This window comes from Megalops cyprinoides, chromosome 14 (genome assembly GCF_013368585.1).
Source record: "Megalops cyprinoides isolate fMegCyp1 chromosome 14, fMegCyp1.pri, whole genome shotgun sequence".
NCBI classification, from domain to species: Eukaryota; Metazoa; Chordata; class Actinopteri; order Elopiformes; family Megalopidae; genus Megalops; species Megalops cyprinoides.
In genome coordinates, this window is record NC_050596.1 from 29,218,846 (window position 1) to 29,232,609 (window position 13,764).

Consider the following 13,764-nt stretch of genomic DNA (forward strand, 5'->3'; position numbering starts at 1 on the left):
ATGAAGGTTTGAAACCATAAGTAAACAAAACAGGTGTTAATTCAATTTCACGCGGTCAAAGCCTTAACATTGTTGTTGCTATAGTGATTCAAGATAATGCAAGGGTCTTCTGAGAGAGATCAGAATGAAATAAGTACACATACTTAAAAATATTCATGCTACCACAATTTCAAATTCAGCGCAATGTAGTGAAGACTCTCAAAAGAATCGTCAGTCCCTCTGGCAACCACCACTATTAAATTCAATAAAAAAAAACATTTCTCAACCCATATCAGTGAGAAGTAACACACAATTAAAAAAAAACTATAAGACTGAGGCAAACCCAACCACAGAGAGGATATATATTTCAGAGCAAAGTTGAGAATGTCATTCCTCTATTTTTTCACTGCTACCAATAAAAAAAAAAAACAAAGGTATCAAAATCTGGCACAAATGGTCAGGCACCAGAGAGAGTGAATGCCCCCTGGTTCAACAGTTAATGCAGTCTAACTGCTCTGCTCTCTGCTTCCACCCACTGAGCCAGTCCTAGAGGATACCAGTCAGGACCCTAAAGCTGGTCCATGTCTGGATGCAGCTCTGTAGCGGTCCACAATCCTGCTGAAAGCTGCTCCAAGGTTTTCATTCCATACTTAACCCACCCTCTCCCCCCTTTAAAAACCGGTAAAAAATCACACAGTGACCTGTACCTGCTAAAAACAAGGTTGAATAAGTGTGATCTTTGTCTCACAGTTTCCCAGTGCTGTATGACACTTTTACTGCCCTCGCCTGGCTGCTGCGCACCTGCCAAATGACAGCACCGTTCAGCTTTTCAGAGATCCCACATAATCCCACTGTCTGTTTAGTCAAAGACGAGTGTATGCAAACCCACGCTCTCATTTGCGGTTAATTAAACCCCTGATTTACACGCTATCTCTCCCCAGAGATTACAAATAAAAAGATTGACCGCAATATCTTGATAAATAATAAAAACCGCTATGCTTTGATAACCAGCAGCTACCGTGACAGGGCAGCGTGGCACGATGGTTTGAATGTCAGAGGAGCGGCAGGGATGGTACAAAAGGCTGCAGGTGGGTGCCTCAGTGACCTCCTGTGGGACTGTGGGTTCAAGGCTCCTCGCCGGACTCTGGGTTGCCTAGCGTTGCATGTGAAGTTCGATGAGGCGCCCGGCGAACACGCCTATGGTGCCGATGATACACACGCCCATGAAGACCCAGAGCAGAATGTGATCCAGCACCATGGCAACAAACTTCCACTCCTCAGCAGCCTGGAGAGAGGGAGAGTTGGAGAGGAGTCAGAGTCAGAGAGACGACAGTCAGAAAAGAGTGAGTCAAAGAGGAGTCCCAGAGTAGAAACAGTCAAAAAGGAGAGAATCAGAGTGGTAGCAAGAGTCATACACAGGAGAGTTGCAGATGAATCAGAGAGGACCGAGTCAGAAAGCCAAGAGCGTTAGCAAAACGTATCAGAGAAGAGGCACAGAAAAGACGGAGTCTGTGAGAGGCATAAGGCAGAGTTAGAGTATAGAGAGTCAGAGATGTATAGAGAGTATAGAGAGTTAGGGAAGAGTCACCACTGAGTCAGAGAACGAGGAGGTGGTTCAATTTTTTTGATATTAAACTATTGACAGATTGTGGTCCTTATCAGATGCTCAGATCCACAGAGATAACTCTGAACCCAATCTGTATCACCAATTAACCTTTTCAAAAGCATAAAATAAAAATCTGCTGGAAATTTAAATCTTGCCATGGGCACATGAGCTTTTGTTGTTACACCAGAGCAGAATATTCCTATCAAAGCCTCTCGTTCGGGGGTCTTACACTGTTGGATTCCTCGTCAGACTTCATGGTTTCTGCGATGTACCTGACCCCCTCAATGGCGCTGCGGACATCGGGGTTCTTGGTGATGGGGGACTGGAAGGTGACAGAGGGAGGGGTGGGCTTGCCCGAAATGTCCGAGATGTCAAAGTCGACAGCAAGAATGCGCTTCTCCTCCCTCTCCTTGGAGGGCCGCTTCATGGTGGAGAAGAACATGATGTTGGGGATGGTGTCGATGAAGATCTGTCATTAAAAGAAGACAACGTGCTTACAAACTCCACACTTCTCACAGAACAAACCCGACTGTATCATTGATGCCGCTAGATTGTAAAGGGTTTGGTTTGAAGGTCTGTCCAGCTTTGAGTAATGTTTTTACTTTGAGCATTTGGTATGATCGCATTTGTACCTGATACAGGACATCATATTTATCAAACATTTTTAAATCATGCACAAGTACTGTACTGTTTACTTGTCACTTCAAGATAAACAAGACTATATGTACAGTCAATGCACACAGCTTTGAGTAGTTCAGGCAAAATGAGTTTGTGGCTCATGAATTCAGCGTGGACATATTCTTACAGTTTCACACCATTGCATACATCATTTAGGAAGGAAGGCACGAGCTGTAACCCAAACACTGTTTACACAAACACAGTGTTGAATTGAGAACGCAGACACCACAGCCAGAAAAGTGGCCAAGGTTGTGTTAAGAAACCGCAAACAGCATGACTGAATAATGAGGCCAAAGTGCATGCTGAACTTCCTATCTTCAAGGGAGAAGATAAGCTTAAGAACAGAACTTCAGAATAAAACTGAAGCTGGAGATGAGGGTTCAGAGAGGCCGTGACACACTGCATCTCCAGCAGGTGGCAGCACTATTCAAGCTACGACTCCGAATGAACAGATAAGGATAATTTACAGTGGGGCACTTACAGTACCAAAAGTACTACTGCAATACTATAACTATGTGTGTGCAATGATCTATTACTACATCTTCCTCACTCATCTATCTATCTGCTCCATCTGTCCAAAACCACCTCAACACACACACACAAACACAAACACACACACACACACACACACACACACACACACACACACATGCATACAAACTGCGGTAGTTCTAATATGTGAAATACTAACCAAGAACCAGTGTCTTTCCCTAGCATCAAACAGCTCAAAATAGTTTCTATCATAGTCTCCACAAATACAAATCACAAAAAATTACCACACTAGAAATTTTTTAAAAAGAAAATCAGAACATTTGTATTATTCAGTACATTCACAGGGCTCCATCAATCATTTCTAGCAATGGACTTTCATTTTATAGTTAACCCAGTTTCACTTACAGAGCTTATGGAGCCACACTTACGTGTGTGTGTGTGTGTGTGTATATATCTGGATATAAATATATTCATTTTGGTCCTCATTATAAGAAGCTTGGACAGTGAGGCAAAAGCAGAGGAGTCAGGCTGCAGACTGGGTGAGTAAGCTCTTCCGCTCCGGCTGGAGGGGGCTGTAGGCGTTTGGCATGTGCCCATTCCACCCACCTTGCGTACCCACTGCGGCATGGTGTGGGTGCTGGGTGAGCGGTGGTGGGTGTTGATGACGACGACGGTGATGATGATGGAGGCGATGACGAAGACCATGGTGAAGAGCATGTACTTCCCGATGAGAGGGACGGCGCTGGAGGTAGAGGGGATGAGCTCCACGATGACCAGCAGGAACACCGTGAGGGACAGCAGGACAGAGATGCTGAGGGTCATCTTCTCCCCTGAGGATAAAGACACACACACGCGCGCACGCATGCACACGTGCACACACACACACACACACACACACACACACACACAGAGCACACTGTCACAGAGCGGAACGCCTGGGAACAGACATCTTGCATTCTACCTTTTCTGCAAAACTAGGGGGGTGCAAGCCAGTGACTCCTAGGTGGAATGCATTTGGTAAAACATAAGGAAAAGTTTGGGTAAAAGTCAGTCAAAGCAATGGCAACTCAGTTCTGAGCTTTTGGTGTATGGGGGAAAAACAAAGACACTGCAGTTTGTGGATTCCCTGCTGTGAAGAGTGAGAGAGATCTGTAGATCCCAACGGAGAGGCTACCCACAGGGAACAGCAACACGCAAGGTCACAGAGCAGACATCCGCTAAAGACACACAACAGACAAACAGCAGGCCATGCTACATATAAACCACAGAGACCCGCTACACACACACATCACAAGTCCCACAGCAGCAGAGCAGTGACACAGACCAGCTAGACATGTGAGAGCATGTCTTACAGCTCACGAAATACGGCTGCTCATCGGACACAAACATTATGCTGGGCGGCAGTAATGCTGACCAGTGTGGTGACCTTCTGTGCACAAACACACACACACACAGCATGCGGACAGCATGGTTTTACCCCCCCCCCACACACACACACACACACACACACACACACACGCGCGAGGCACTGGAGAAGGATGCCGTGACTCATGCTCTGGCACAAGGCGCTCTGTGTTGGACTGATGAGTTCTGACAAACTCACTGCTCAAATGCACCCTGGATAAGCTGTGAGCGCTGCCCAGATAACTGAGATGTCTGAGTTGTTATCTCACAGTCATCGGAGCAGGCGAGCTCCCGGCAACCACTAAGCCACCACTGCTGTGAATGACACCTGACCTGGTCTCACTGAGGGGGGTAAGCTGAGGGGTGACCGTGACAGGTCACACTTTTTACAGTTTAATTCCAGCCCAATCGATACATCCCCATCCCCGACGTGCAGTCACTTTGCGCGCTCTTCTGTCCATCCGAAGAGGAGGTTCATCTGTATTGATTTGCGTTTCGGCACCTGAGGAGTTAATCATTGCTGAGTGGGCGTGCGCTGAGGCTGCCGGTGATTAATCAGAGTGGGCGAGAGAACATAGGGCGCCAAGAGGATAATTGCCGAAACTGTGCACCCGTCTTCCCCCCGACATGGTTACGGCACATTATCGCCTTATGAAGGGCCTGTCACTTGCGAGGATGAATCAGCGCTGTCTCGTTACAGCCCGAGGAGGGCGAGGACAGCGGGGAGGGTGGGGAGGGCAGGGAGGGGGAGGAGGACATCCTGACGTCCCTCAGGCAGGGGAGCGAGGGGCAGTCCGGGAGTCACCAGAGGTGTGGCCTGTCGGGAGACGGGTTCTGCTGCTCTCCAGTTGTGGGTAGACATAGTATTGTAGTTTCTGAGTGAACCTTATTGATCCGATTGGATCCTTCTTGCTGACTCCGCCCAGCCGTGCTGCATTGTGAAGTCAGCACAGCAGGGGCGGTCCATGCTGGGGGTGGGGTGGGGGATGTCCCCTCCATTTGAGTATTGGAATTAATTAATCCCTGTGTTGCTTTCAATGCATTCTCAGTCCAGAGACAGGCCAGCTCAAGGACCTAATGTCACCATGACGTGTATACTCTCTCCCACACGGACACGCACACACACACACGCACACAGTGCCTTTGATGAGGCTGATCAGAGAGAGCTAACGAGCTCTCCTGTTCCAGAGTGTCTCCGCAGCAGCAGCCGGGCCAGGAGGAGGCATCAGCCATGTATTATAGATCAATAGAGGGGCACAGCAGCGGGCAGTGAGCTACTGAAGCAGGCCTCCGAGTGGGGCCAGATGAAGGCACAGCCTCATCAATGTCAGAGCAGAGCGAGAGACCTCACGGGCCAGCTCTCAGCCTGACATACAGCAGGTTACAGTAGAAACCCACTGCTTGGGCTTCTCGTGGAGTTATGATGTGTGCATAAGACTGCAAGACTGTGAATGGCTAATCCCGCTGCCACCTTGTTTTTATTTATATGTTTGCCTTTTCCCCCTTTGCACTCAGCTTCAGTGGTCAGCAAGTTCAGCAACACCTCAATGAGAACCACTGAATCCCCTCGGAAGCCTGGTGCGAGGTGAGTGCAATCCTCTGCAACCCACACATGCATACTGTGGCTATTTCCCACACTACATGTCCCACACTGCATCAGGCTGGCATTCAAGTGAGCCAACACTCAAGGGTGTTCAGAGCAAACGCGGGCTCTGAGAAATGACACAGCCGGTCATTTGTCAACAAGCCTGGGAGCCCACATTTTATCATATGGTCAGCCTGTGTCTGGAACAAGTGCTTTTACTGGCTGAGCCACCCGGGGGCCCTCATTGTCCCTTGCATGCAAACAGATGCACCGGGTGCCTCAGGTGTGCTCCAGGGAGCAGGGGCGGGCAGGTACCGGAGTCGGTGGGCAGGTAGAAGACCAGGCCGGTGAGGAAGGAGAAGAGTATGCAGGGGATGATGACGTTCACGATGAAGTAGAGGGGCAGGCGCAGCATGAGGAAGTGGTAGGTGATGTCCAGGTAGGGCGTGTCGGGGCAGCAGGCGTAGTACACCCAGTGCTTCCAGCTGCGGTAGTCCTGCATCACCCACTCGCCGCTCTCCATGAAGTTACTCAGGTCTGGCCGGTCGTTGTCCTGGGGACAGAGGGAAGGACCTATCTACATTAGTGCTGCAGATTAGAGGACTTCTCTCATCCACTATAGCGCGGTATAACTGAGCTTTGCCAGACCCAGAGTGGGAGCCGCCTGGTTGAACAGTGAATATTAAACTGCTTTTAATGCAATATAATATAATAGAACAGAAACTGTTTATTACTTTATATTAAACAGTGAATATTAAATCATTATGCTGAAGGGAGCCTTTGAGAGACAAAGAGCAACATCAGCACAGATTAGACTGAATACTCAGTATAAAACACACAGAGGTGAATATCTGTTCAATGTATATAATATCTGTGGTGTCTGTTGTCCTTTGAAAATTTTCTCACAAGTGACCTATTCTGCATTTTTTCTCCTTTTGGGCCAGTTAAAAATCAGTACAGCAGAGGCTGCAGAGGCAGAGAGAAGCAGCCATCAGTCAGGTGTGCCGTTACCGGATTGATCACCACCAGGTTGCCGTCGTAGGTCCAGGTGCCCAGCTTCATGCTGCAGTTCTGCAGGTCGAAGGGGAAGTGCAGGACGATGATCTCGCAGTAGCTCTTGAAGATGGCGGGCGGCGTCCACGTGATCATGCCCGTGTGCTCGAGCAGCACTTTGGTCTCGTGCACGATGGCGAAGTCACCGTCAGCGCTGCCGGGAACAGGCGGACAGTCACGTTAGTGCTTCAGGGGGACAAGTGTGAGCCCGTGTGTGTGCGCGCGCGTGTGTGTGTGTGTGTTTGTGTGTGTGTGTGTGTGTGTGTGTGCAACATAAGGCCGACACTGCCTGGTGCTAGAAAAGGGCCCCCATCAGCACAGCGCCTACACGCGCCAGCCAACCGGTGCATGGGTTGGCACAGGTTGCCGTGGCAAAGGGGCTGGCCATCAGGGAGGGGCGGCAGAGTGGCAGACAGAGCATATGGCAGGTGGGTGGAGAATGTGTGATCTCAGGGCCTGATTTAGCCCGGACGGCGCTGCAGTCTGAGAGTTCACTGTGAGAGTCACGTGACAAGAGAAATCTCATCAACTGTCGTCGCGGGACTCTGTGTTCAGGCCCGGTGTCCCTGTTCCGGTGGCGTGCCAGACCGGCATTCAGGCCAAATACGGGCTGATTCTTACTTGTTGTAGAGAACAAGGTCAGGGCGCCAAATGTCAGTGGACGGCACTCTAATCTTTTTAATTCCACCGTAGTCGTCTGGTTTCCACTGTAAATTCACATCTTTCCATATCTGGAAAAAAAGGACAAAAACACGATTGGAGGCTATAAACAGAAATAAAAATCATGAGATGAAAGCGCAGAGATCAGCCCACAGATAAAACGATCCCATTACGTCAGAGTTTGCAGCTAACGCACGCGGCCTTAATCAGAAGCTTTCAGTGTGACGCACTTTCACCTCTTTCAGTGTTTGCCATAAGTTTAGCTTTACCCTGTGAAAACGAAATCCATATATCTGGCAGTGCGAGATGACACAGCGGCGGTGGCTACCTGCTTCAGTCGCACGTTGCTGGTGACGATCTGATTGACCTCATCCTGCCAAGAGAGGAAACGAGTGAAGGGAGGAAAGGCAGATGAGGAAGGACAAACGTTAGCTTTGCTGTCGGACGCAGCTTCGGCTCCATACCACACTGATGAGCTGAATGAGCTGCAGCCCCACGGTCACCACCACTGGATCCTTGAAGTGACTCACAGGCCGCACCACCTTGTTGTAGCCCGTGAACAGGTCCTTGACCAGACGGGTCTCGTCCTCCGAGCTCCTGACGGACCCTACGGGAGACACCACACAGCTTGGTCCTTAGGGTTGGATTCCTCTAGACCTTTCCCTGAGTCAGGGGTATAACCACCACATGTGTAAAAAGGCAGAGAGGAATCTCTGTAAGTGGTGGATTAATGTCCCCTCTTACCTTCCATGTCTGTATACAGGCCTTGCATTCTGTATAAAACATGTCTTGATGATGTTATACGTGACTTGTTATATGCAATACGTTAACTGTTTTTTTTTTGTTTTTACTGACACCAAAACTCCCTATAAACTAATTTTAATAGAGGTTGAAAAAACTGAAACAAAATGGCTTCCCAAGCTGACAATTCCTGTTGCCTGGCCTGCTGAGTAGCCATTGCAGACGCCATTTCATAATGTGTCGAAGGTCCAGGGGACACAGCAGTCTATAGGTTCATGCACAGGAAGGAGCGATGAAGACACCCAGGTACAGCAATTGCACAGGAAGAAGAGCTGAAGACACTGCAATACTGAAACTGCAGGATGTTCTGATTCTGACTCTTAGAACATATAAAAGATACATAATATAGAAGATACCAGCTTCTGCATATGATCTTCATGTCTGTGAAAATGACTGCCATTTTTTGCTTATTCAGTAGAGAAAACCTCATTGTTATATTAAGCAGTTTCACACAATAAAAATGAACTGTGTGCAGAGTATCACACTTTTACGTTTCAGAAACATTGTACATGTTTTTGCTGGGATTTTGGCAGGTTTAAAAATAACCATTGTTACAGCTTGGCTGCTCATTTCAGCAAAGTTCAGCTGAAAACCAGTAATACACAGCATATTTTTTTTCTGGCTGTTGACCAGAGACTGCATTAAGTCCTGACCAGAGCTGAGACCACAACATCAAAGTGCATGGCAAAGTATATTTTAAGGGTCTAAATACATGTGGGACAGCGCCGTGAAAACAGCTGCAACAGGACGAATTGAATGGCATGCCTTTACAGACAGGCCAAATGTTTATCAGCTGAAGTGAACCAGCCACAAACCAATTTATCTTAAAGGGACTTGGACGATGGTTTACCAAACATAATGACGCGGATGGTAACAGAAAACAAATACTTTTCGCAGTGCTTCATGAGATATTGCCTTATATAGCTGTGTGCTCTCAGTGGATGTGTGCCAACAAAATCAGAGCATGTGGCTTCAGCAGAGGCTGTACGTTTTCCTGCTGCGCGTGTCATGCTGTGGCTGTTTGAAGCCTAATAATGCAGTGCGAAAAATAGTAGCTCTTTAAAGGCAAATACGGCCGACACCAAATAATATTTAATCGCCATAACCTGAAGTTGATCTTTTTTTTTTTTTTCAAAAAGCCAGCTCTAGCTTAGCCTGCTCTGTTGCCTGCAGTCAGCACTGGTCTGCTGGTGAAGACGGGGAAGATTAATGGACCATCCATTTCAGATATTATTACTGATACGTATCCGCTATTTCCGCTGCGGGTTTCTCCCACCCTGCACATATCCAGTTTCGTTGTGACCTTGAAGCGGAAGTTCTTGTCACGACACCTGTTGGTCAAACTTTTTGGAGATGCATTCCGTAGACAACACGAAGAAACACATTAAAATCGCTTCAGACAGAATAGGACTGTTTCAAGAAAAGTCTGATTAGATCATTTTTCGCTCCGACACAACGTCGCTATACAGCTCGCGCTGCGATTAGAAAGAGCACGAGAAATCGAACACATGCGCCTGTCAATCAAAACACTGCTATTCATACCTTCTGTAGAAACACTACAGTATTTTAATTACAACTTCAAACTGTTTACCACAATTTTAATGTACATTTACTTTGATAGTTCTCTTAATGAATAAATTCTAAGCAGAAATCTATTTCATATGTGTGTTTTACTTAGCTGCATACTCTTGAATTCCCCCTAAATTCTCGTTCACAGATGGATAGCTAATGAACTGTGGTTAGTCATTTGTTTTCTTTTGTCTAGCCATGCTGATAGCCATGACAACTATAAACTGCATCACATCAAACACATTAAAATCACTTCAGACAGAACAGGACTGTTTTAAGAAAAGTTTGACCAAGAATTCGCGATATAGCACGCCCTGCGATTTAGAAAGCGCACGAGAAATTGAACACATGCGCCTGTCAGTCAAAACACTGCTATTCATACCTTCTGTAAAACGTTACAGTATTTTAATCACAAGCTCAAGCTGTTTATCACAAATTATAATATTCATGTTTGCCTTAACGTGGCCATTTACGAATAAATTCTAAACAAAAAACTCGTATGTGCGTTTTGCTTGCTAAAATTCCCGTAATTTTTCATTCACTGATGGAAACCTAAGCAGTAACTGTGGTTTGTCCTTTTTTCTGCCATGCTGCTAGCGATGACTAATATAAATTGCATCACATGCAATGAACATTTATGGAAAACGGCTGCCTTAAGAAAAACAATGAGTATGCTAAACTGGGTTTGATATATGAGTTCCATTTAGTCAGACTACGGATGGTAAACAACTGGCATGACAATAATCAACACACATGTTAGCAAACAGCTATTAAAACATGCAAAGTACCTGTGAGAATCAGAAGAAGAGGCACCAATCGGGAGAGAATGCTTAAATAATTCATAACTCCAGTGGTCTTTCCTTTATACAGTGTTAATTAATAGTTATCTCCTCTCTAAACGGAGAGAGGGAAAAAATATAGGTCCTAGAAGTACTTTAGGTTTATGGTTAAATTTCAGCGCACATGCAAAATCCACGCAGCCGGCCTGCGCCTGCTTCAAATGACGGGGACACTGCTATTGTACACAAACACCATGTGTTCCGGAACGACAGCTGACAACCTGCTGCCATTGAGAGGACGGGGACAAAAGTTCCCGTCATTTTACACGTGTTGCTGTCCATACATGTACATCAGGACCATAACAGCCACCGAGAAGGAGGGCTTTGCGTCTCACGTGTGTGAGATACCGGTACATTGAAGAAATATTAGTCCATTCGGTTAAAAAAAAAACTTTATGACTGATATTCTCATCTCATTTGTTTTTTCTTAACTACTTGCATAGTTTGATATCAGAGACGACAAAAAAATTATAAAATACTTATAACTCATAAGAAAACATTTTAAAAGGCACTGCCCCGTGTGAGGCTCGAACTCACGACCTTCAGATTATGAGACTGACGCGCTGCCTACTGCGCCAACGAGGCGGCTGTCATGGAAACAAGACAATCTCTTTTAAAACATTTGCAGCACAATTCAGTAACATCTTGAGAGTTTAGTAATTCTTTTTGGAACCTTAATATTTTGTCTTTATTTTATCCCAGTTCTGACGATATCTAAAAACTGTTTTAACGGTTGTTTTGGTACAAAAATACTTATTTAGTCGAAGCATGAATACTGAATGTTAAATATTGATTTGAAGACCGCTGACCACTTCAGCGAGGGAATTCGTGTTGTTGTATTACATTACGTAACATTTTGGCATATAGTAGAGCGATATCCAATGCGCAAATACAAAGTCTAATGAAGAAAATATCTTTGACGTCTACCTTAGACTAAGTGTCTTAAATTTCTGGATCGATTTGTTTCTCAGTCGTGAAAGGGATTTTATTTATGTCACGGGAGCGATGAGCTGGGCTCCATATATTTGTACCTAAGGATAAGAGATGTCGTCCTATTCCTCAGTCTCAAATCATACATCATCTCAACACCAGGTTGGTCCTTTTCACCTGTGACGGCCAGAGAGCGGCCCCAGAAACAGCAGCGCCCCTCACTAACTGACGGATAGACTGAATGGCTCCTATAGTAGGCCTACACACGTTTTACCCACAGGGGCACCAGAGAGCGGAGAGGGTCGACAAAGACAGCCTCCGCCAATCTGACAACTGCCTGCTCAGTTTTAATTGAACTCATTTAAAAACGACGCCAGACTAAACACGCCGGTATCCCTCTGATGCACTGAGCGGTGTCTCCAGATGGCCCGGCGTGCCGCAACAGCGCCCTTCCTCCACCGTACACCTGGCCTTCCTCGCTGTGGGAGTGACGGAACCGAGGCTCCGCAATTTTTCCTCGGCCTCCACCCCTTCAATCAGCCAGCCAGTCACCCCCATCAACCTCATCCATCTTATTTAGAGGCAAATGGCAAGTATGGTGATCGCTGAATTAAGAGGGATCACTCTCCCCTGACGCAACCCCCACTCTCCATACGGACAACCCTGAACGCGCAACCCACAGTGGCAGCTAAACCCGTGTGACCTTGGGAGAAAACCCATTGACGGTGCCCAGTTCAGCCTTCTCCTCTTCTACTGAAGGAGACTATCTGCCCAGGGTTGTGATCAACGTAAGTGCTCCGGGACGGCCATAACGCGGCCGTAACCCCCACCGCTCCCTTTCCATTCTCATCCCAGACGCGATAAAGGAGGTCTTTTAACCTAAATCCGCAATATGGTGATGTAACTGCGTCACTGTTGGTGAGTACTGTGCGCCCCCCACGACTGCACTTTGGCCCTCTTGCGTGCTTATGTTCCAGGACAGAGATTAATTCAGATCAGCCTCACCAGAGAGGAGATTAATATGTGTGTTAGTGGGATACTTTTACATAATTATTTTTTCCCTCAAAAATAGAAACCCCCAAGTCATGTGGTGGAAATGGCTATGTGTTGTCACTGGGTGTACAGTCAGAAGCAGAATATATATTTACTGCATTGTTCCCTTAAGATTTGTTGTTCTTGGCAAGACAATAAGATAGCACTAATTTCTCGCCTTTGGTGAAGAGGTGAACCGTTTTCACACCTTGTCGTGTTTGTTGGCAAACACAGGCAAATTACCCATTCACTTGGAGCCCTTAAATATAAAAAAAAAATCTGGTGCTCATCTCAATAATTTTAATTAACATATAAATCTAGACCTTATTCACAGCTAAAAGAAACCACATGCTGTGATTATTGGTAGTAGAGGGAGGGAATATTGTAAGACAATGGAATATTAATAGTCTGAGTAAAAAATGATGCCGAAGCCTCACTCCTCACTCCTCACTCGCAGACCACCCGACACGCGTTTGCTCACTGAACACCATTACAGACTTTATGACAGAGGAAATTTACTGAGACAATGTGGAACAAAGAAATTAAGCACAGACAGCGGTGCCGGGAATATCTGAGTGTATTTTTTGCATCTATGAATGTAGGTCACCCTTACTGAGGGAGGAGACGCAGCTTTACAGCTCTGTCCAATCAACAAAGAAAGGTTACTTATCTTACGGATCAGGGAAGCTATAAAATTAGGATGCATCAGTGTGAATAAATGGAGGCGTCTCGTAATTAATCTGGCAAACATTACTCGATGTGCATCGAAGGGGCCTCCACAGTGACATTAGCACAGCAGTGGTCTGCTCGGTATGGTGCCTCTGTTTGGTGCGTTCATGACCATTACGAAAAGTGCACCGATGCCAGCTAGACGCATCAGAACTGTATTATTTTGGGTTTGCCATGATCGCTTTTCCCTATCTCCAAATTGAAATTATGCGCATTATATGTCACTGGAATATATTAGTGTTTTGTGCAGGCGGACAGAGGGAAAACAGTGATTGAAGATGAGGCCTAACCCCAAAGCCATCAGGCAATGCTCCAGTGCAATGGAAGTAGACAGTGATGTGGCTTTCATTTAGGAACGGTTTATGGTTAGCTAGCAGCAAGCCATATCAGATCAGACTTATTTTGAA

At 46.3% G+C, this 13,764-nt stretch overlaps 1 protein-coding gene and 1 non-coding gene across 2 annotated transcripts; both read right to left on the minus strand.

The window, feature by feature from the left end:
- Positions 1-19: 19 nt before the first annotated feature.
- LOC118788657 (acetylcholine receptor subunit alpha-like) lies at positions 20-10,811 on the minus strand. The gene is made up of 9 exons (XM_036544634.1): positions 10,616-10,811; positions 7,922-8,064; positions 7,786-7,830; positions 7,419-7,528; positions 6,756-6,951; positions 6,060-6,297; positions 3,362-3,585; positions 1,815-2,054; positions 20-1,264 (listed from the first exon to the last, which is right to left on the minus strand). The coding sequence occupies exons 1-9, from the start codon at positions 10,668-10,670 to the stop codon at positions 1,133-1,135; spliced, it is 1,383 nt and encodes a 460-aa protein (XP_036400527.1). The 5' UTR covers positions 10,671-10,811; the 3' UTR covers positions 20-1,132.
- A 367-nt stretch (positions 10,812-11,178) lies between these two features.
- On the minus strand, positions 11,179-11,251 carry trnam-cau. Its single transcript has one exon. It is a non-coding gene; the product is annotated as a tRNA-Met (tRNA).
- Between the last annotated feature and the right edge of the window lie 2,513 nt (positions 11,252-13,764).

Bases quoted from the DNA above. Each gene is read 5' to 3' on its own strand.
- LOC118788657 (XM_036544634.1), bottom strand. From the start codon at position 10,670: ATGAATTATTTAAGCATTCTCTCCCGATTGGTGCCTCTTCTTCTGATT. The intron at 7,831-7,921 runs GTATGGAGCCGA...CTCTCTTGGCAG, and splicing joins TCATTCAGCTCATCAGTGTG to GATGAGGTCAATCAGATCGT. The intron at 2,055-3,361 runs GTGGGTGGAATG...TTTTAATGACAG, and splicing joins TGCCGCAGTGGGTACGCAAG to ATCTTCATCGACACCATCCC.